The 24,756-nt window shown below is 38.0% G+C and overlaps 1 protein-coding gene across 12 annotated transcripts in view; it reads right to left on the bottom strand.

Moving 5' to 3' along the window:
• Positions 1–24,756, bottom strand: part of otofa (otoferlin a) — a 53,048-nt gene that overhangs the window by 23,017 nt on the left and 5,275 nt on the right. For all 12 annotated transcript variants that reach the window (XM_026999020.3, XM_026999026.3, XM_081718098.1 and 9 more), the window contains exons 3-5: positions 15,682–15,770; positions 11,466–11,565; positions 10,047–10,243 (exon numbers count right to left, since the gene is read on the bottom strand). In XM_026999020.3, coding sequence (XP_026854821.2) covers positions 10,047–10,243; positions 11,466–11,565; positions 15,682–15,770 — 386 coding nt within the window. The remainder of the gene's footprint in view (positions 1–10,046; positions 10,244–11,465; positions 11,566–15,681; positions 15,771–24,756) is intronic.

Genomic DNA, 24,756 nt, shown 5'->3' with positions numbered 1-24,756 from the left:
CTGATATTACAGTGATCAAATATCAGCATTACTACAAAAGGCTGATGATGTCACAGTCTGGCTCAACAAATGAGGGGTCTTAATAATTTAACAAGATGGGCATGAGTGTTCAGTTAGCTGGAGACACGGACCTATGACCAAGAACATATGAAAGTGATCTACACTGTTTTGTTCCTTTATTGTCTTACTTTTAAATGTCTTATAACTATGAAGAAAATATTTATGAACCTTTTGAAATTGTCTGTATTTCTGCAAAAGTGTTTTCTTTAAAGGGTATCTGATTTTCATTTGATAATAAATATATGGACCCTTATTTAAACAAACAAAGGTACATTTTACATTGTCTTTTTAAAGCGAATTGTGCAGTTCAATGATCATGGACAGAAAAAGTATGTGAATGTTTATATTTAGCAACTAGTGGAACCTCCATTTTAGCAATAACTTGCATAAGAATAATCACTACTGATCACTCCTGAACAGTAGTCAGGTATTAGAACAATTTCAAGTTGCAAAACTCAGGATATGTGTAACTTTGGTCTTGCTTGAATTCCATCTGTTAGATCACACAGCAAAACCAAACATTTTATGTAAACTTAGCTGTCCAGCAATGCTTTCCTTGTGGTAACCTCCAATGTACCACTGTGTTTTTTGTATGATATAATCATGAACACAGAAGTTACCAGATACAAACAACGCTTGCATAATGGCCACTTTTAGGAAACATAGCAACAGTGCTGAATTTCTTCTTTGTAAACCATCGGCCTGACTGAAGTCTTATGGACGCCCAAGTCTTCAGAAATCCTTATGTAATTCACCATCCTTTCTCCCAAGGCCCTCTGAAATCTCTTTTTAATACAGCCATATTGAATAGGATTGTGTTGTCAAGGGCAAAATATAACATTTATTGGAAGAGCATGTCAAATCTACACCTAAATGGGAACATAACCCCAGTGATCTCTTCAAGAGACCATTATACCAAACATTAATATACTGTTTAAATTAATGACTTCAATTATTGAAATAATTATGGCAATATCTAATTAAGTGTGTGTAGTTTGTTAAATTTATATTTATGGACAATGTGAAAAACCATAAAATGAAAAAGTGAATCAATACTACAGTGGAAAACACCTCTTAAGACATGCGTGATGATGGCCAATAAAAGATAAGAGATGCACTGTGACCTTGGAGGAGAATGTAATTTTGAAGACACATCTCAAAAACTCAACCTTCTCAACTAGCTGTTGAATGTCAACTAAATTCATGAGTATGAGCTTTTACTCCAGGCCAGATCAGTAGGTCATTGCAATCTAACAGAACGTTAGGTTTTCACACTGAAATAAGTTATTCAGAGCACACATCTGACAAGATACATGAATAATAAAAATATTTATAAAGGAACATTTTCACTCAAAAATCAAAGGAAAAAATTTAATAAACTATTACTGGCAAAGCATCACTCTCATAATGCACATACACAGTTTCTTTAAATCCCACTGCAGGAAGCCTGTTCACCATCATATAGGGCAAAAAGTAGTTCACACATTCATACAAATCTGATCCGCATAGCATGTTATTTAAGAAAATGACTTGACTGGTATACTAGAGTGCAAGGGTACATACCATACACACCGGGTACTCTCTACCTCCAGGGAACTCTGAAGTGACCAATAACAAATGGAGTCACTAAGCAAGGTGGATGTGAGCAGGTGGTAGACTGTATGTCCACTTCAACTGGCTAATTCAAGAACTGTCAGGGACAGAGCCACTGCTGGGAGTAAGAAGGAGGTCACCAATGAACAGGGAACCTGAGATGACTCGGTGGAAACCAGATTGCATGCACACAAACACACACACACACACACACACACACCCCATACACACACTCACATCACATACATGTACACACTTAAACTCAATCATGTTACACAGTTTGATTAAAGAACTGTGTCCCACTATTTAAAACCATAAAAAGGCATTTGCCAAAAGGTTTCATGTTTACCAGTCTTAGACATTGATACTGGAAGAAAGATCATGCTTTGATAACTACTACACAAAAGTCACTAAAGGCCATTTCTTCAAATGTCCACATGTGCATGGCCAAGAAGGTGAGCTCCTTGTTAAACTCCAACCGGAGATGAGGACTGTAATTAAGCTAGGTGGATGTGACAGTACTACACTCACTGCTTGGTTTTTAGAGCATGAACAGATCGGTCCTATTGAATTAAATGCCATACTCCACCCCAGCAGCCACAGAGAAGCAAACCACTACATCAGAAATAATAAGCCATTTACAGTCATTTTCCGCAGACCAGAACTATAGAGAAAAAGGCAGCTCTAATGCAAAGGCAGACCAAAACAACATGATATCACATCATATTTTATGTATGCCAATAGATTGACAATCCTAGCTATGCAGATAGGTTTGATAATCCTATTCCTTCATGCAGCATTTTATGCCATGTTTGGTGCAGAGCTTGTTGTCTTAGAAATGTTCATAAGTTTCTGCTCACACTGCACTCTTGCTTAGTCCTTAAATCATTGCATCTATACGGTGTGTCCATGCCAAGCTGTTCGGTGTAGAGAAACTGTCACTCTGTCAGACAGTGTTGTCACACAGGACAAAGCCTTCAATCTCAAATTGCCCAGTGGATTAATCCACCCAGCCACGGCCGGCCACGGATGGTAACGTCTGACCTGCAATCATGAGTTAGCATGAAAAGAAACGCAATTAGTGAACAGCACGAGAAGCCTTCCTAACCTTTCTAAACTCTTATATAATAAGTATGTGTCGAACAATCCTTGAAAGGCTTTGACTGCAAATACCATTTTAAAAAAGGAGGTAAATATATGTTTAAATACAGGCTAATGCCTGCATGTTTTATTCTTTTTATATTTATTGTCATCTTCTCAAACCTTTTACTTTACAATCTAGACAAAACAATAGGTACTGGTGTGGAAATATATTTTACTAGGGCATGTTCTTTTCCTGATTCTTTATTGACACTTTATTTTAAAAATAATTTCCCCACTTTTGTTTAATCTAGGAGTATCTTTAGAAGATGTCTCTTATGTTCACTGTACATGAAACTAAGAAGGCATTGGCTTGCATGTGGAGATACATTCATGGAGACAAGCATAAAACTTGCTGCCTTAACCATTAGTGGCAGCATCAGCACAACACCATTCTGCCTCAATAACTCAGCACTTCCACTGCCAAACACAAACCAATGCCAGTGACACGTGGAACACAGAACCCATGGAGCAGAAAGACCCTTCTGTCATTTGATGAGTTTCTAAAGCAAAGTCTTACTCTTTTGGGGATAAAAAATAAAGATGAAAATGACCAGAAAATCACAAATAAAACTATCAGAACTTAAATTAGAATAAACATCACTAAACATCTGTTCAGCTCTATAGATTCAACCATATCAATGCAGTGGGAATGGAGAATGGTTACTCTTTCAAGATCAGGATCAGGTTTAATGATCGGTTGGTTTTCACACAAATGTTTATTCAGGGCGCACTGGATACAACAGCATCACTGAATGATTTCAGAGTGGAGTCCTTAATAAAAATGAATTAAAATATAACTGAGTAAATGTTCTTGCAAACCTCTAAAGCAGTGCTTTGGACTGCATTGCTCCAGCACTTCACAAACTCAAACACAATTCAGATTCCAAAAGACCAGGCAATCATGAGCTGATGAGATGTCTTGGGACTGTTAGAGGATGGAAAGCGAAATGCAGCAACACAGCAAACCTCCTGAGCCAGGAGCGAAGAATTTGACCAAACATGCCACTACATACAACGTAATACAACTAAAAGAAAAGACAGAAAAGAAAGAAAGAAATGAGCAAAGAAAAGATAAATAACTGCGGATTTCTTTCCCGATCAGTATGTGGTACCCGCTGAAGCTGGAGACTTGAACATTTGTACTACTACATATAAAAAGCAAAGTCGAAGAGATGAATTAGATGATAAGTAAATACAGAGAAAACAGTACAAAGACTGCTGGTGAATACTGTATGGTTAAGGCTGTTGTGCTCGAGAGACTTGGGTGAGTGAGCTGAGCTTCACTGGCCAGTAGGACTGAATACAGCAGGTATGCCCTGAAGATCAGCACAGAGCAGGTAAGACAATACCACTGCTCTCTAGCTACAGTTACACAATGCTTGATCTTTATCACTGTCGCTGATCTCAGTGATTAGTACATTTGGCATGTACTGAGACCAGTACATTCACTATGGGCTTCCAGAAGAAGGACATCACCAAACAGACTGTCAGGCTCAGTCAGTGAGAAGCTTCAGTTAGTTTTTGACTGAGTGGATTTCACAAGGTGACATGTCAGTCCTCTCTACTTAAGTAAATGCTAAGGTTTCTTGGCAAAACTTTTTCAGACACTGAATGCCATGTAAGCTACCATTTTCTTTGAGTGAGAAAAAACCTGAAGATGATTATTACACCGTGAGCTGTAATATCTGACTGCTAAACTAAACAGAGGTACAGAGGTTTACTTTAAAACCATGTATTAACAAAAAGTTTGCATTTTCTTTTTTTACACTATCATCATCAAAAGTATTGTCTAATGTAATATAGTAAAACTTTGAAACATAAAATAAACATGAAATAAGATTACTAAATAAATAAATAGTAATAATAAATAAATAAGAGTTGTTTGTTTTTTTGCTGAATTACAATGAGTGGGCAGCAAACATGGCTCTGTTTGTGGGCGAGAGAAATATGGGTGAGAGAACTATACACAGAGAAATGATGGAGAGAGGAACAAGCTCAGAGAAAACCAGAGAAGTGGATCGTTACACCAGCAGTGAGGGAGGCAAAGAAAACCACTGCAGAAATGCAGCTATACTAAATCATCCAAAACATTCCACCATATCTCCAGATCCAGTCGAATCTAACTTTATATGCTAGTCATTCGTCAAGCTTCTGTTGCATCAAACATCACAGAGTGGGGCCGAAGATTTCTAACAAAAATCATAGCTGGGATCTTTGCTGGAACGCTTGAACGCCTCCACATATCATCTGACTGATCATGCAGATTGTAGTTATTTTTTAAGCCTGACCACTGCATCTCTTCTCAACAAGAGTCAGACCTTGAAGTTATATGGAGCTGTCCCTATTGACACTCCTGTTCACTGACACGTCCATGTTTCACGAGAAACAAAGAGAAAAAAAACAAGAGACAATTCACGCAAAGAAAGTAAACCATTAAAGGCCTCTTTCAATGTTGTCCTGAACCTCAACCTATTTAATGCTGAAAATAGAACCAGTGGTATTTTCAGAGCCTGGCTTTGAAAAGAAGGCACATTAAGGATGGCAGGAGAATTCTGTGCGTTCTTTTTAGATCTTCCTTCTGGTTCCTATGAGATAAGAGTAAATCTTTATTTCATTTAAAAAGAAAGATCAAAACACACTGGAACATCAAAGGTATCTCTACAGCCAGGAGGTAAAGCATCATATGAAGACAAGCATGATAAGAGTATAACAGAGAACATGGAGTCATCAGATTTCATTATGGAGTTCAAAGAGATAGAACTGGTGAGTTTGCTAGACACGTTATGTTCTGCTTTGCTCAAACACAAGATAAACTTTTAATTATTTTACCTTCTTTTACCTTTTAATGCCACTAAACAACTGAAATGTGTCTTGTATGATAAAGACTTCACATACGAAAGTACATTTTAGAACCAGATGTGGCTACTGAGCCTTTGTTGTACTGTGGTTGATATCAAAGGCTTTTTATGTGATTGTCATGACAGGTGGGGTTCTTTCATATGCTGCATTAATGACTGAACAAGCAAAAGCTCATATCAATGAACATTAAACATGAAATATTTATAATATGTAAAAAAATATCCCTGTCTCACACTTCCGGTGGGAGGTTATATCTTTTTAGTACCTCAAACTCAGGCAAGCTTGAGAGTTTGAGGGTGCCAGTATTTTTTCCTTTCCATATATTGATGCAGGCAATACCTTGGACTGAGACTGATTCTGGGATTCTTGGTATCATATATATATTTAACAACAAATTGAAATTGAATACCCAAGCCTATCCAAATCATACAGCTCATAGAGCTGGAAATATGATTAAATATGTGATTGTCTAAAATATCTAATTGTTGCAGCAGGCTAGAAATATGGTGTATTGTTACACAAAACAATAAATCAGTGACACTGCAATGACATGGTACTTGTTCTGGTTTATAGGAGCAAATAAACATGACCTGGACGGATTTGGAGACCATGTGGCGGCTCTGTGGGAGGCAAGAAGATGATAGAAGAGTGAGGGAGAAGAGACTCAGTCTTCAACCTGAAGTCATCAAACTGAAGCTAGGCAATTACTTAAGCTGAGAAAGGCTGCCATCTCCCTTAGCATTCCCCCACTAACCTAGTCACATTATAAACAGGCACAGGCACACACACACACACACACACACACACACACACACACACACAGACACACACACACACTGTTAAAGTATTTTTAATAGCAATCATGCCTAATATATGCACACACAGCAAGAGAGAAAGAGAAGTTCTCTCTTTCTCTCTAGCCAGCAGATATACAGAGGATTGCCATGTAAAGCTGTATCATCCTGCTCTGAAGGGAGTGGTAGGGAAAGTCCTGGGAGTTTCGACAACTATCTTGCACACAGAACATTAGCACAACAATATATGAGCATGGTGGCATTTTCATCTTCTATATGCAGAACATACGTGAGGCTCTCTATCAAAACTGCAATTGTGGTACTGGAACGAGATCGCTCTCAATTACTTGAATCCATCTTTCAAAGCTAATAACTAATCAACTATAGCCAGATCACAGAACACAAATGCCAGCCAGCCTGGTACAGGAGCAGAGCTAAATTTCTCCCTCAGTGACTTTGGTTATGCTTCCTCACACCAGTCCCCTGGATCACCTGCCAGCAAGTCACTGTGCCGGAGCCCCTATCCCTGGCTGCCATAAATTCACACCTACATACCATTTCCCACGATGCACTATTTCCTTCTTAAGATGGGCTTACACTGTATGAGATGAAGCCAATAAAGTCTATGCCCGATTGTGTAACATCATGAGTTATTAAAGTTAGACTGTACAATAAGGATTCTAATAAATTATAGACATGTGATTAAAGGGAATTACTATGTACATCATCAATGAGCATACCATGACAAGCATTTGTACTTGTCCTGTGAGTTTTGCATCATAATCTAAATTTTCAAAAATAATATGTCTTTGGTTGCAGAGGCTCTAAATCTGCCACTGGAAAGTATGTCACACTGTGCAATCTACATCCACTCATCTTAACTCCCAACCAAGATATTTGTATGCGATGCGTGATAGGGCCTAGGACAGCAAAATCAGGCCTATTAATGCCCAGTGTAATCCCGGCTCTACTTTCCCTACTCAGGCAGGGATCTGACCCTACATTTCAGTACATAAAAACTTCTCCAGGGCCTAACTGCAAAAAGCCTGCATATGGATTTATTTTGTTCATTCTGTTCATACTTTTGTAAAGCCCTTTCATAATACATATTCTTACAAAATTAATTATTTTAACATGAGCAGTCTTTTTAAACAATAGAATTGGAACATCAAGAATAAGTCTGTTCTTTCATGTTGTAAGGTGAAGATGGTTAATCTGTTCATTCACACCCTTACGGTGTAATATAGAAATTAACTGCTAGAATGACACTCTTGTCCCATTAGAGAAAAATGTGAACTTCCCCCAACCAAATCATCTCTGTTCTCCACCACTATTCTCCATATATACATGAACAGACACATATACACACAAACACATGGCCTTGTAGGTGGATAGTAGATATTTCCACTTTCCACTGACCTGGGTACCAGCATATTACAACAATGCTAGACCTAAACTCAAGACAAACACACACACACACACACACACACACACACAGACACACACACATACACACACAACTATTCAAACTTCAGTAAAGTTTCTCTTATGAAAAAAACAGTTCTTTTGACATCAAAGCACATGCACATACACTCACATGCTCGAATACACACACACATGTGCGGACACACACGCATACACACACACACACACACACACACACACACACTTACACATACACCTATCAGTCTCACTGGAATCATCATCAGCGCTGTCAAAACCTTCTGCTTCTCTGTAACCAGGGCAACTCCAGCAGTTAGAATGCGTTACATAATCCTACCACAACAGTGAGTCACCCTCTCAGTTGAGAAAGCATGAAGACTGAAGTAGACTGCAGAGTGAGAACTACTGCAAGGAATACAGTGAACTGCTGCATTCATACTTGAAACTCGTGCTATGGGTATATTTGCCTACTATATACTGTGACAAACTGGCAGCACATCTCCTCTGCACAGCTTTTTTGTTTTATAGTAAGTGTCAGACAAAGACGCGCGCAAGTCACTTCATGACTATGAATCATCCTAAAATCTTAGTGTCCACTGTTTCTCTAGAGTACTGAAGGTCAGGCTTTATCAACATAAACCCAATAAGACAGAGGTTCGAATAATGATAACTGGCAATGTAATTAGACACACCACCCTGGCTCATTAGGGCTAGTTGCTGAGAGTAGATATCAGCTATGAAAGCGAACATTGCTGTGGAATTGGGAATTGTGACAATGAAGCTACTAGTATGAAGAACTGAAGCAGAGAGCAACAAGGCTAGTTGAATCATCACAGGATAGGACTGAGCCCAGCAATGATGAGGTGCTCAAAATGCTAATGGAAAAAATGGGAAAAAAGATTTCATATGAAAAAAGAAATCTCCTGGCTGAGATACGGTGCCTTAAAACAAAAACAAACAAAAAAATGTATAATCTAATAATTAAAAACTAGTGGTTAAATATAAATGAATGTTAGCATGTATGCTCTCTGTATGGAGGCCTTAGCTATTCAAGTAAATGCACTGTGATTTGGCTGCACCAAAAGAAAAAAAAACTACAATCTCTCAGGTTTTTGTGGAGGAGTGTAAAAAATAGGTTCTGTTCTAATCCAGCTCTTTTATAGAATTAAAAAAATGCTGACTCCAATATCACAGCCCATGTTTCTGAGCATCAGGCTAAATACTCCCTGCATGACTGACCATATATGCTCTAGATTTCCTTCCCACTGTTTACTTTTCTTAAGGGACCATAAACCGTCCACCATACACACTGTATACAACCCTTAAAGGGTCTCTGAGGGACTTAGCAAAATATGAATTTATCTGTCTGGGCAGATTCTAAACACTTGGGCCAGGAAGACCATAAGCATTTACTCAGTGACCTCAGTACTGTGTTCTTTATTAGTGTTATTAGTGATTTTCTCACAACAATGAGAAAATCAGGAATAAATGTGATAAAGCAAAAGACAGGTACATATCCAATGCAAATGTACACAGATGTTATGATCACACACAGAAACACACACACACACACACACACACACACACACACACACACACACATATATACACATACACACACACACACACACACACACACACACACACACAGACACATACACACACTCATATACACACATACACACATATATACACATACACACACACACACACGTGCACGCACACACACACACACACACACACACACACAAACAGTGTGTAGATTAGCACCCCAGAAACCGATGAAGGTTAGCACAGAATAATAGGCTGTACCTCCTTGGCAGTTATGATTAATCAGCAGGTCTATAGAGACCAGCTGGCTTAGTAGAAATCAATACTGCATCCCACACACTATTTAGCAGGAAAACACCCTTAGACAAAGAGTTCTGAATATTAGTCATAGAGCACCCATTATTCACCAAATCCTCACACAAACAAAAAAAGTAATTAATACTTCATTAGGGATTTTCCACAACAATTGTTATATGAGCCTTTACAATAGTATAAATACTGCAATTCCATCCAGTCATATTTGTCATCACCACATGCAAGCCTCAGAAACACACCCTGATGATGGTGTTATTATAGGCATTCTGAAGGCCAGGCCACACTCACTTCCTGAATGCAGGGATAGCATGACTCGAGCGTCCTGGAGAAGTCCCAGAGCTCTGGCTGTGTGCCGAAAGCAGGCTTTCTGTCTCAAACTGGAACATCCCATCACGGTCAGTCGGCACGTCGAGGAACTCCCCATCGCTCCACACCTGCACACTCCCATCCATCAGCTGGTACCTGATCTCTATGGAGACACTTGTCTGAAAGAATAGACATCAAATTAACATCAATGTAGAGTTCTCTATTGTGCATTGTGTTGCCTCCAGGACTCATATGACATTCTGTTCTTTATATAATGTGCTTTGCTGCACCCTCATTTTAATTAATTGGACTGAATCCTCCAACAGCAGTGATGCTACATATGATCTGTGGGAGGAGTGATCAGTCTACCATATCATTCTCGCATGCAAGAAGAGGCAAGCTAAAGCCTGTGGGCTCGAAGCCCTGCTGCTGGCATTAGTTACGGCATCACTACATGCTTACAAACGTCTAACCGCAGGAACAAGTGAACGTTTAACTCTGGCCCCACTTGGCCCTGTAATCCCCCCCTGCCTATTACTTCCCCAGGGAGGTAAAATATAACATACAAAGGGAACTGCAGACCTCCTGTAACTCTGGAACTGAGAGGTCCCAACCCACAGCATAACTGTGTACAATGAACCCCCATCAAACCTGAGAAATCACTGATGGAGAACTGAGACATCAAGTAAGAAATATTGCATTACCCAGATAGGGGGAACATATCTACAGAATTAATACAGGCCAGTATTGATGTAAGAGTTTATTTATGGGCCCCCTATTAAATTTTGCAATGTGCTTGTTACAAAGACTTGTTTATGACCAGGACATAAAATGTACACTGTAATTACATTCCACTGATTTACCAAGGTAATCCAGATATATATGCACAGAATAGGTGGATTTTGAACACATTTGGTCAGTAGACATATAAAGCAGGTGAATGGAAATGGAAACAAACATATTTATGTGACAGGATATTACTATCCTTCACTAAATAAGACACAACCCGAATTTTACCCATTTCTGTTCTCATTGCAAACATTTTATTGTAATAGATAATTGACTTAGTAAAAGCTGGGAAGGTGGCTTTTCATTTATTTATGAAGTTTGGTCTCAGAGGCTTTCTGTTTTTATCACTGATGCACAGAGATGAGATCGAGAACCCAGTGTCAATCAGTTTCAATATGATGGTGATATACATGCTTCTTTCTTTAGGGAGAGATAAAATATAGAGCAGGGGTCCATACAAGTTTCATAAAGCACATGTAGCCATGACGACAGAGTGTTATGCAAATTGTAAATGGAACTGACTCTAGGGTGGGATGACAATAAATGCTTATGGATAAGTGGAGTTTTCATTAGTGACACTCATACACACACATGTTGTGTTCCAACTTTTACCTGGATAGCTGTATTGTTGTCATCAGTAAGAGTGTCAGACACCTCTAAATGGCCCTCTTCCACCACCTTCTGCAATACCATACAGAAGGTGCCAATCAATCTGTGAAGAAAAGAAAATGTCAGCTATCAATACCCAAAGCTGTAATGTATTCCTCCTACTGATCTGTTTGACTGTAGTTCTCCCCAGACCACATGTCAGGGCTAGAGGTAGTGATAGTGATGCACAATAGCAACCACAGAGATGAACAACATCGGCTTTTGCATTTGTATCAGAGCAACACATACACACACACACACACACAAACGTACATAAACACACAAATTCACTTTGCAGTGTAACTGCAGAGTCAAAGAGCGAATTACAATGATCTAGAATTGAATCCCTTTAGTGTATATATCTCTGTTCTCAGAGACTGAACGTGACCTCATTTGTTTAGAGGAAAGTACACACTTAATTATTTAGATCTTTTTGCTCACACCGCACAACATTCTAGAAGCCCTCTATAATGAGGACCATGCAATCATTACAAACATGTATCCACTTATGCTTACAACCATGTATTTTTGCCTTCTGATCTACTAGTACAACTAAGAAGCTAAGAAGTCAACTGTGCCTTCTCATATTCTAGGAAGAGGGACAAAGTTTTAAATGCAGACAACAAACTATTTTCTACAGCTTTCTTTTTTCTCTTTTCATACATACACACGCACATACCCACACATTGATACAACACTTTATTAGCAATCTGCAAACATGTATGGGTGAATAATTCACTGATCTGGGATTAGGTTCTGGCTCCTGTTGTCCCTTTCAAAAGAGCGTTTATGCATTATTGATCTTCCATACAGCACAACACAACTGACTTTCATCTGCTTCGTAATTTATTTCATCCAGTCTTTTTAGGACAAAACCCTTTGTTTGGAAGTTTATGGTGTCAGCCCCATGTCTGGTTAATTTTTCTTTGCTTGGCAGAGAACAGAATTCCTTAGGAGTATAACTGATGAAGGCCTATGTCAGCCTCTGTTTCCAGGTAAAACCATTGTCAGGATCCACTGTATTCCCAAACTAACATCGGTCCTCTTCTGGAACAACAGTACTATTGTGTTACCAGTCAAATCCAGTTTGCTGGGACCCAGAAAGCAAATGACATCCTTCAGCAGATCCCTGCTGTTTCAACTTAACAAAACACCCACTTTGATTCTCCAAATATAATGGCTCCCATAATAGCTTTTGATGGTTAGATGGAAAAATAACTGAAAGAGTAGCAATTAATAATGCTAAAACAGAACATTGGGTTCTTGGTTTGGATGTACCCTCAGCTTTGTAGTAGTACCGAAACTGTGGCGAATGCAGAGGGATTTGAGGACCCCAGTATTACTGGAATCAATATAAAATCCATTACCTGAAAATGATGGTTCAACTGAATTATTAAAAAATAGATGGATGTCTTAACAAATGATTTGAGGTTGCTATTACTAAAATATTTATACACTAGCACGATTAGACAGTAAGTATGGTGTTAATTGTTTGTACTGGCGGCATCCTATTAGCTATAAACCGCAAACCCTAACTGCAGTATAGGCCAAGGAGAGGTGATGTAACCTTATCTGTAGTCCTTTACAGTTCAGATTAACCGTTCTTTGTTCTTCTGAAAGTTAGGAGATGCACTACAGCGCCACCACCTGGCACCACCATCTTTTAAAGCCACATTGCAGTCCAAGGCATCTATGGAAAAGGTACGTTAAAAAGGTGTGTGGCTGGTAAATTTTAATCCTCTAAGTCTGTAATCATTGACTGCTGTACGAGGAAAATTTGCTGCACTGGGAAATTGAAAACAAAAAGCAAAACTAAACAAAACAAAACAACAACAAAACAATGCAAAAAAGAAATCGTTAAAATTGTCCAGTTGATGCATACATGTAGACTTATACCCAACAAGCAGATTACTATCTGTCTTGTATATGTGATGTGTAAGAACAAACGTTTGGTTACAACGTTAACTGTAAGGCAGTTGTAATTTTTTTCTGAGTTGAAAATGCTATTCACCCAGGGAGCATCTCCTATGTGCATAACATAGAAGATAAGTTCTTTGTCTGTGTAACAGCCACTTTTAAATTTAATTGCAAGTAAATCATTTACAAATTTTTACAGTATTTTAAAATTTTACAGTATTTAGCTGTTACTTTTATCCAAAGCAACTTAAAATTAGGAGTGAATACAAGCCAAGCATTTGAGGGTTAAGGACCTTGCCCAGGGGCTCAAAAGTGGCAACTTGACAGTGGTGGAGTCTGAACCATCAACCCTCTAATAACTAATCACATACCTTAACTACTGAGCTACCATAAAAGACTCATGGCTAAGAAACATTTGTTGTTATTGTTTAACCTGACTTCCACCAGAAAATCTAGACCTAAACAATCCAACTATGAGAAATAGGGCCCAAGATATCTTCTTACATTTGTTTATTTGAGTGCCGAGAGTAAACAGATCATTTACTGTAGCACAAATAAGAAAAATGTGGTAACACTTTATTTTCAGTAGTCCTTTAAAGATGATTAACAAACTCTCAAAAGATTATCTGTAACACTGTCATAAATGAAATGACCGAAAAACCTGATCCTAACCCTCACCCTGGCCCTAATCCTGACCCTAACGCTAACCAAAATCCAGATATAGAATGTTGTCAACAGTATGACAGCTTGTTGAGTATGCTAAGATGGTATGTATTATATCTGTTCCATGTTCAGGGAGTTCTCAAGTTAACCTCTACAGTTAAGAACACTCAAAATAAAGTAAAAACAACTGAATTCATTAGATTATAAACAAATCTTATTTAAATACTTAATTAAAAATCTCTTGATTAATCTACTGATTATTCCGATGCTTCACTACTGCTACACCATTGATGTTACTGAGAGTTACTGTTGAGTATTTATTTAATCTAAAAAAGACCTCTCAAAATAAAGTGTCACCAAAAAAGATAATGAGTTAGAGAAACATTTTACACTGGCATTTTAATCATTAATGAGGACTGTCAAAACTGTAATCAAATGCAATATACAAACCCTGAAATTACATGGTCATAGAATAAAAAGAGTGAATGGTTTGATAATTAATTAGATAAGAGATCTCCAACTTTGTACAAAATTTGTGGTTATGCAAGTTGGAATTTGCATTTGAGCATCTACCTGCTCAGTTCATCACTTCAAAGTCCTTAAGTTCCCTTGACTTTACTGGCTTCGATTAGAAGGTACAAATAATGGGGACTGACCCCACACTGAGGCAAAAGTGTCAGAAAATCTATAAACAGCCTGGTCATGGCAATCCAACTGTGACTCATCCCAGCAAGGGGCCAGGAACAAGAGAACAGGCACACACACACACACACACACACACACACACACACACACTCACACTCACACTCACTCCAGTGTCTGGCACAGGAAATGTGTCAAGCCTTGTCAGGACATAGGATTTAGCTGTCACTCAGAGGGCTGGGGCCAGAGGATGTAGTCCTAATGGACATGCAAGTCAGCTGCCTCTATTAAAGAAGACAAATGGGTGCCCTCTTATGGATTAAGAAGGAGAAAATTGAAGCAAGTGTTAGGAGAATGCTCAAGGATACACACAGCGAAAGATTAAGGCAACATGACATGTCTTTCTAACTTAGTCCCAAAGTTCCCACCGAACTTCACATAGTGAACAAATAAGAAAACATTTGACGGACTATGTCATGTGAAGCGCCTAGAACCCTGTTGCTTTATGAAGTGAACATTATCCAGCCCATCCTGCTCTGTTGTAGACTCTATCCCCCGTGCAGGTTTTATCTTATTCTTTCCATCCATTTTAGGATCATTTGCATGATGATCCTGAGCACTTTCACCCCACAAGCAGGATTCATAGATTCATAGGCAGTTCTGGGTTTACCACAGAAGACCAAGTTCACCTAAAAAAAATCTAGGTTTAATATGCAAATTTGACAAGATATAATGGCCAAAGAAACCAGCAATGTAATTATACATATCTGAAAACCTAACAATAATGAATGATATGCAGAACATAAATAGAGACTATTAGCTGCTCATTATCCTTTGACACATAGTCTGTTTACATGAAGCAACTTTATTTGATGGGCTTTTTCATGTTACTGAAACTTCTAGGCCGTGTGGAGTAAACGGACACTACACCGTGCACTGTAGTGCTACATTCACACACCTGTTAGTGAAGACTTTGCTGTAGTTGAATACCTGGATCTCCAGCATCTCATTGCCATCCACTTTACTGGCAATTGGCCAACGGAAAACCTGGAAAGAATTCAAAGTAAACAGAACAAAAATCATTTAATTCTAGGTTGTTTATAAGGAAGGAATTGAATACATCGAAACATTCACAGACATTAGAAGGCCCATTGCTAAACTAGACTTTTTATTGTTAAGTTTTAATTATGAAGTCATTCTTTTTTTTTTTTTAATGCTTGCCACATACTGATAAATAAAGTATGTCAAACACACCACCAGCTTAAATTAACTGAAACTTCCATAAGCCTTTAATTGGATTTTAGAAAGATAAACACTGTACAGAAATTACCCTTAATGACAGAACAAAAAATGAAATCAGAGAACAAGAGAAGAGAAGGATAATATTTTTGCTACATTTTTACAGGGAATTACACAAAGAACAATATACGATAAATAATATTTATTTACAAGAATGAATATTTTGGCACATAAATTCAAGGAATTCATAAATTCAAGTATGAAAAAATATTTTCACAGTATTCAGAAATATATGTTTTTCTCCACTCAAACCAGGTTAATTAACTGGGCAAAGCAATGAATAGGGTTGATGTTCATGTGATCAAGCAGATAATTGCAGGGCATGAAAAAGATACTGCAGATTTACTTTCCTCTATGTAACCTCCTGAGACAAGAATGTGTGTGGGACCTCCCCTCTGGCACTGTGGACACCTGCCAGTGGGATAATCTATTAGCCTCCTCCTGAATGTGAGACCTGGAGCTCCCATCTGCCACAATCATACATCCAGCCAAAGCAGTTGCTGTGGGGCTTATGGAGACATGCCATTTCATACAGGGATAATGAGGAGCATACCACCCCCCAACTATAGACTGCAGGACAGTCTCCAGGCAAGGCCACAGAGAGAGCAGAGCATGTTTCAAATGTAAGGTGCTAGCTTTTGCTACTTGGCTATAGAAATTTGAAAAGAAAGATATAACTGAAGTAAAAGATATCTGACGGAGTGACTGAGTCAGTCTGAAATAAGCTTAGACCTGTATAAGAGAAACTGATGGATTTGAGAGACTTATCAATGTTGGGGAGCGAGGTGTGATAAAAACAGCAACGATGGGTAATAATGGAGGAGGCGGTCCCCAAACCTCCAGTGCTTTATCTGAGAGGTGCCAAATGGTATCAGTAGTGTTATATCAGCATCGATGAAGATCTAATATGAGCATTTCAACCAGTATGTGGTCCTTAAAGACACATAGTCTCATCTGAGACACACACCCTCACTCCAAGAAGCACAAAAACAATACTGGGTCACCAGTGAGGGGGATCTTGCGATTATGCATAGGTACACACACACATGCACGCACACACATGCACAGACAAACCCACACACACACACGTGCACATACACACACACACACACACACACACACGCACACACACACAAAAGCTTGTATCACAACTTATTGTTAACATGCCCTAGAATTAAATCAAGCACACACATACACACACACACACACACACACACACCAAGGCAATTGAAGTCTTCCCTAGAGCAGTTTTGACTATGGCACCCTGCCTAATAGTAAATTACACACATTAAAGACATTCTTATGCTTGAGCATAATGTTCCATCATCCCAGCATGCTCTGAATTATAAGATAAGTAAGTACTGTGCAATGCTATTATGCTAATATGAATATAGTACTGATCTCTGCAGAAACAACCCTTAATGTACCATAATAATAATAATAATAATAATAATAATAATAATAATAAAATACCCTGCTTTGTTTTCCTGGTATACATGCTATTATTACAAACACAAAAATCTGTTTCTCTGGCATTTGAAAAACGTATTTGGGCTTTTGGGCAAGACTGGTATAGTCATTATAGGGCTAGGGCTTCATATAGTCTTAGAGTCTGAACTCATGGGAGACACTACAGCATAGGCCTTCAGATAAGAAAGAAAAAAGATTTATTCCTTGGTGTTAATATAAATATTTCATAAGAGGCTTGAGATTCACAGCTGTTTAAGTTCAGAAGGGAGGAGGACTTGCTAAACAAGTGAATCGTGATCCTGATATAAAATCCTCTAAGCCTTTAGTCATACTCTAATTACTCCAGTCTCTAGTGGAAATGTGTGAGGGAGCTGTAGGAAGCAGCACTTAACATGCACCATGAGAGCTATTCCAGATACATCACAACAATGGGCTCAGTAGTAATGTTGAGCAGAGAACCCAGCCATTATCATCACCAACAACATCACCTCCACCCCTATAATGGAGATGAAGACTGAAAGTAAAGGGATCTAAGGGGAGCAAAAGAAAAATGGATTGTGCTTAACAGGGGGAAGTTCTTGATGCTGATAATGAGTTGTCAAGTTTGCATTAATAGTTTGGGAGGCCATGTATAGAGCAGTGAGTTGTGATTAGGGCTTCAAAAATGCATCTGGTAAATGAATCACAGCATGCTAGTTTTTCTCAATAGGGTTTTTTTTTGGTGATGATGGACTCTAAAGACAGGTAGTGGGAGGTTGAATATGAATAAGTAGTTTACTTTTGGTAATACTATAATACTGATATTTTGCAAATAAGGGATAATGGAAGGTTCATCCAACGTTAGTATTTATAGCTGCATGTAAAGGACTGAAATCAGTTTTAGGCAAGTCTGGCATCTGGGTGGAGATTTTGATATACTAAGTGCTTAGGGCTGTGGGTAGACACTGGTGTCTGGTGAATTCATGTTGAGTGGGAGCATGTGTCATTTGGTCTAGTTAATAGAATAATTAGTTTTGAATATTTTGGAATATTTATCAACAGTTTGAAGAGTCTGTTAAACTGATGAGAGGATTTTGCAGGTACAGTAATATATCATCTGCATATAAAACCACTTTGTGTTCTGCGTTGTCGGTCTAAATACCTTTGATATTTGTATTTGGTTGCATGTTGCTAAAGGGACTATTATTATTGAGAATATGCCCATGACCTCTGTGCATTGTGAAATTAGTTGATATTAGTTGAAATTAGTTGAGTCCATGAATACTGATTGTGGCCTTGAGTGTTGTGTAAAGAGTTTTAATCAATTTTAGATGGAACACGTTTCTAATCTGATAGCTAAAATCTTGCTTATAATTCTTGTGTCTGTGTTAATGAGTAATCATTTTTGTAACTAGAGGGAAGGGGAGGATCTTTGGGTTTAAGGTAGAGTGAAATAGTGGCAGTATTCATTTTAATGGCGAATTTCTCATTTTATTTTATCTACCAATGTATTGAAAAGTGGGGCAAGTATTGTCCAACAGTGCTTGTCAAACATGGCGAGATAGCCACCAGGTCCTGTTGTGAGATAGCCACCAGGTCCTATTGCTAGATAGCCACCAAGTGCAGGTTCTTTGTTATTAAGAATTTGGTTGAGTGCATTATGAAATTTGTTTTGATTTTCTATTGGTGTTTTGTTTTTTCTAATGTGTCTTTTTGTTCTGCATCTTATTTTGCAAAGTTGCTATTACCGAGAAATGTGTTGCTATCTCCTGAATCTGGATCTCAGTCAATTAATATATATTTTTATAAAATGTCCTTAATATTTTATTTATCTTCTTTGGTGTCTGTTTGATTTTTCCCACCTTTTGTCTTTCTTTGCTACAGGATGATGTTTCTTTGTTACATTTAACCAGATGGGCTAAGAATGTTTCAATTGATGAAGTAACAAGTGAGTTAATTATGCTCATTATGTTGTAATTTGTATTTGCTTAATTATTTTTTTGTTTTCTCTGTGGGGTTGTTTATCATCGTATTCTCCAATTCCTTGAATTTTGTTCTAGATTTTCAATTTTCTGTAAAATGTTTATTTTTAAATGAAGAATACTATATGATTTTCTCAGTAATGTTAGGACTTTCTCAGTTTCCAAAAGCATTGTTTGCAAAGCAATGGGATTTAATTGGAGGTGACATTAATTGACTAATATTTGCTTATAACAACTTATCTGCACAAAACATATAGTTGGCAATCAGCAGAAGCAATAATGCAATTCATACAATTTGTCTGATTTCGGGCTTGGAAAATGATTGGTGCTTCAAACACCCATCCCCAGAGAACTCTCATTTTGTCACCAGTTCACCACACATACTCTTGCTTTGACTTCTTTCAAAGCAGTAAGTCCATTAAATAGCATTTCAAACATACAGTATCATCCTATTACATTCAGCAAACACATTCCTGTCTCACTCACATGAAATATAATTCACAAACACAAATCTGCCGTCAGATGGGGCTTTAATATGTCCCTACTAAAAACCTGGAATTTGATAGAATTTGACATCTTTCCTAGAAATAATTCTCCTGAAACCTTATGAACATTGCTTTGAGCCTCTTGCTACTTACTGTAATTGCAATCTCCAGCTCACACTGTGGCAGAGTTGATGTGACAGCTGACTCCTTTCCAAGGACTTTAGCAGCAGTTCATGACAAACACAGAGTGGTAGGAAAGGACACAGTGCAAGGGCCATCTACACATGCATGGGTTTGGCTCAGGCTTCTAAAGTTTATAGGTACAAATTGGAAGTGTATTTAATCAATACATTAGCCTTCCAGGATTAACAAACATTAACTTGCATTGCTAAAGGTTTTTTTTTTTACAAGGTAGTGCCTGAAGATGCTGAAGTCTCTTTAAGGCTGGATTTTTAGCGTAGGCTTTAGGATATTTGCTTGTAGATAAGAATTTAAAAACTAATTAAGCTTTCTTAGCAGTGTGCTAAGAGTGCTCACTACTCTGTATGAGCCTTGACTAAGTGTGATTTGTGTTTTCCATGAGCCTTTACCGGTCAGGAGAGCTTAGTCTCCTCATATCTTCAGTACTGCAGGACTACTTTATTAGTGGTGTTCTTTGTTGCTATGGAGATAAATCTTATCAGGTTAATATTAGCCTCAATTACAGAACTCTCATATTCTTCAGTGATATAAAATGAATTAAAATAACTAAAAGAATGTGAGAGTCAAACTGGCTGTTATGTTAGTGGTAAAGAAAAAATATTACATTGCACACTTATTTTCATTTACAGCATTCTAATTTTTTTCATTCTAAGACCACTCCACATGAGGTCACATCAACATTAGTTTACTTTACCTCACGGTGTCCAAATTCCTTATTCAAGCAATAAGTAGTAATGGTTACAATAATCACTACTACTGTACAACTGTGTGTATAACTCTAATTTAATATATGTAGACAGTTTTTAGTCATGTAAATAATGATAAATATTTTTAATTTTAACTTATTTTGTTTGTTTTATATATATATATGACCAGTTGACTTCAGTCCAAGTTACTTATTAATATTTTAAATATTAAATTAATTTTAACCTATTGTCAAGAGACCATTACTATTTTAAACAAATATTTAATAGTAGCATTTTTTCTCTCTAGTGCTCTGATGGTACAAGATTGTTGCAAGGAGTCTAATTAGTGGAGCCAAAAGCTGAATTAGAAATAAACACACCAGACAATATCAGTTAGAATGATTAAAACCATTATAGTTTAGGAAGTTTACTCTGAGGGTCAAGAAATGTAGTAAGCAGTAAACTCACACACACACACACACACACACACACACACACACACACACACACACACTGCAGATAAACAGGCATGTAAAAAAACTGGATGTTGCTATGGGTACACAGAGTACTGAAAATCACATTCAAGGTAAGTTATGTTTGGCCTAGAAGTCACTGAAGAGAATGCCCTTTCTTAATGATACCAGCTGAATGTTTCTAAAGCTGAGCACTGAAAGCTTTAGCAGATTATGCTGAATCTTCTTTATACTCTATTAAAGCATCCATGGGTTCATCACTAATACCATTGAGTTCTGAATAATTAAGACAACAATCATTACTATAACAATTTAATGGGCATAATTATTACTACACTGTATACAGGCCTTCTTATATGAGCTTAGCATCTCGCCTGCTGTTTGTGGTCTTTAAAAGGTAATGCTTTCTTATGCTTACATGCATTTCATTTAATTATGCTCCATTTTCCAAACCCTACATGTTCAAAGTCCGAGGAGTGATGCCAAGATTACCAAAATTTCTGTAATTTCTGTAAACTGTTTATAATATAGCTATGATAAAGGTATAAAAGAATACAGTTTTCTAGTACTACTGTACACTGTCTTCTTCATAGATAATTATAAGACATGACAATATGTATAATAATGCACTATGCAACTGTGAACTCCATACATTGTCTAATTTCGCATTCCTACTTTAATATGATACAAGAATTTTCCTAGACATGATGTAAACCTATTGTTTATTAAATAAGTTTTAGATTTGAACTTTAGGGTGGATTATGATTGTGCCCAACACAGATTTTGTCGAATACAATCCTGTGGAGATACAGAGCTGCAGGACTGAAGATGTTATTCAAGGAACTCATCATCAGTTCTAAAGCAGAACCACTGAATTATTCACACCCATACGCCTCCTCTCACTCTCTCATCACCTCCTATCTTTGTCCTTCTTTCCTCTTTCTCTTTTTCTCTCTGCTATGACTTAGCCCTGTTATGACTTTCCTTTCACTATAATGGCGTGAAGTCACAGCTGCAAACAGGCCCAGCACAAGAATCAGCGGAGGGACAGATGCCCGGAGTTTTAGAGAAATCAATGCAGCAGCATTTTTGCTGGTACTGACATCAAATCGTATCCCTAATAGGTCTTGTCTGTGGAGTCTCCCACTGTCCTCTTCCCCAGTCCCTCAGACCTCTCTCTTCCCGCACTGCTCCTGGTTTCTGCACGGACCTCTCTGCCAGACAACTGTAATGTTCTCATTTTTTCTCCCACACATCTTACCCTCTCTCTAGTTTTCCTTACTTGTCATTTGATTAGTGCGATTTTATAGAATATAGTCTTTAATTTCACTTGTTAATGGCCCATTCAGACCCAACCTTTATGAATTCCCTTATTTTGTTGCAATAGTATCTTCATAATGGCAAATACTATTCCAGAGTAAGATAAATACTAAGGAACATGTCAGCAGTCACGGAACGCTCGCCTCCCGGGAGGAACGTGGTTTGGCCAGCCACGTGCAGTGGGAGGACCCTCGTTTGTGGCCACGCCTGCACACACCTGCGCCTCATTTGTCTGTGTATTTAAACCCACGTCAGGGCGTGCAGCGTCGTTGGTCATTGTTGACGTAATGTGTTGTGTTATTGTCAATGGCGATGTTAAACGTTATGTTCGTTATTGTTAGCTGTATATGTGTTTATCGTCTGTACTTAGTGTTAATCATTTCTTGTTTGTATTAATCGTGTGTGATTCTTGTGAGTGCCATTAGTGTTCTATGTTAAATGTTATGAAATGTACGTCCCAGACGTTGGGAGTATGTGCGTCCTGCCCCTGCGGCACTCGAGCTACGCGGCGTTACATCAGCTAATGAGGCTTTTGGTAAAGGTTGCAGCAAGAAATTGGGCTGTTTTAGTTTACTACATTTGGGATGTTTTCGTGGCCATTACTTTCTCTTTTCTGCTCTCCGAGATTTGACTTCACAGCACTTTCTTCAGTAACGTTTCAAATGCTTCCATTTCATTTCAGAGTTTGAGACACTGTTATCATGATTCTGCTCTCACTTCTCCTTTTTGACTGTGGTACAATGTGTGGGTTTCCATATAATTGAAGTCATTAGAAAAACAGCTTTAGCCTTATACTGCTAACTTCCAATTGAATTGCGACTTGCAAATTCGCAAGAGTATTTAAAGGAAGTATCAAATAAAGTGAAAATGTGACATTTTCAGACTTCACCGGGTGTGTGATAAGGTCACCATACATTTGTGCTGTCTTGTAGCCACCCTCCAAAAGAGGAAGCTAGAGTGATGACTGACAACTTATGACTGGATTTAATTTGATACCTGCAGTCAAACCAAACACTTTACATTCTAACTATACTAATACAATGCAATGTTGGTAGTACAATGCTGCACAACCACAGGGAGTAAACAAGAGATACAATCCAGTGGTGTACAGGGTTCTCTAGTCTGCACTAGCTGTTTCATAAGGACTACATAAGCAGTTTCATAAGGATTACACTAGTTGTTTTATAAGGACTTCACAAGCAGTTTCGTAAGGATTAAGCTAGCTGTTTCATAAGAAGTGCACTTCACAGATTTCCAGTAAATCCCTTTTAAAGAGGTTTTACAGAAATGTTGAATCTTAGTTCAACTATTGATCTATTGTCAACCTTGACAGCAGCACTCAGTCTCAGGCAGAAATTGTCAGCACATGATATTTTCCCCCATTCCAGGTACATATTGATCTACAGACTTCCCCATGTTCAGACCACCCACCCATCTCCAGACACTACTTTCCCATTTGCCTCTCATTGGGGACATGGGACACCTTTCTCAATGAGCCAACACTGCACACTTTTTACAGCACCAATAGACCTTAACTCGACTCGCGTTGATAAGAAATGCTTGTAACTTTAAAGGCAAGTAGTGCCTGTAAATGGGCACTGGGTGGTATTAGCCCAGATGAATTAGATGAACAAGTCTGGCCTCACAAAATAGAATAGGTGATCTAGGGAAATAGGGAGTAGAAGAGCCTTCCCTGCAGGGGAAAGTGTTGAACCAGTAAAACCAGTCAAGTTTTATGCCTTGAGCACAACAAAAAAGCACTTTGCTTTAAAGAGCATAAGTAGCTCAGGGTCCAAACAAACACAGCTGTAGCTATTACATCACAGCTGCACACAAGCAAGTAAAATCAATTTATAAGACTACATAAATGAAGAATACCTATGAGATTTTTCAGCATTTTTCACTCTAAAGATATATACTCACCCTTGATCAGCTATGAGGAGTTTGATAAGGTAGAAGATTGAAGATGGCATTATTAATGTTCTATTTTAAATCAGGTGGTCATGACTGTGTCTTTGTAAAAGCAATATGTACTGGTTCGGACAAGGTAGTTGGTAAAGTAACATTTATAAACTCTGAGTTTTATAAACTGTGCATACACTGAAAAGGTGAGCAAACAAATAAGCACAGAAAGGTGA

This window comes from Electrophorus electricus, chromosome 7, assembly GCF_041902795.1.
Source record: "Electrophorus electricus isolate QZ-2024a chromosome 7, ASM4190279v1, whole genome shotgun sequence".
NCBI lineage: Eukaryota > Metazoa > Chordata > Actinopteri > Gymnotiformes > Gymnotidae > Electrophorus > Electrophorus electricus.
This window is presented reverse-complemented; position numbering and strand designations above follow the sequence as displayed.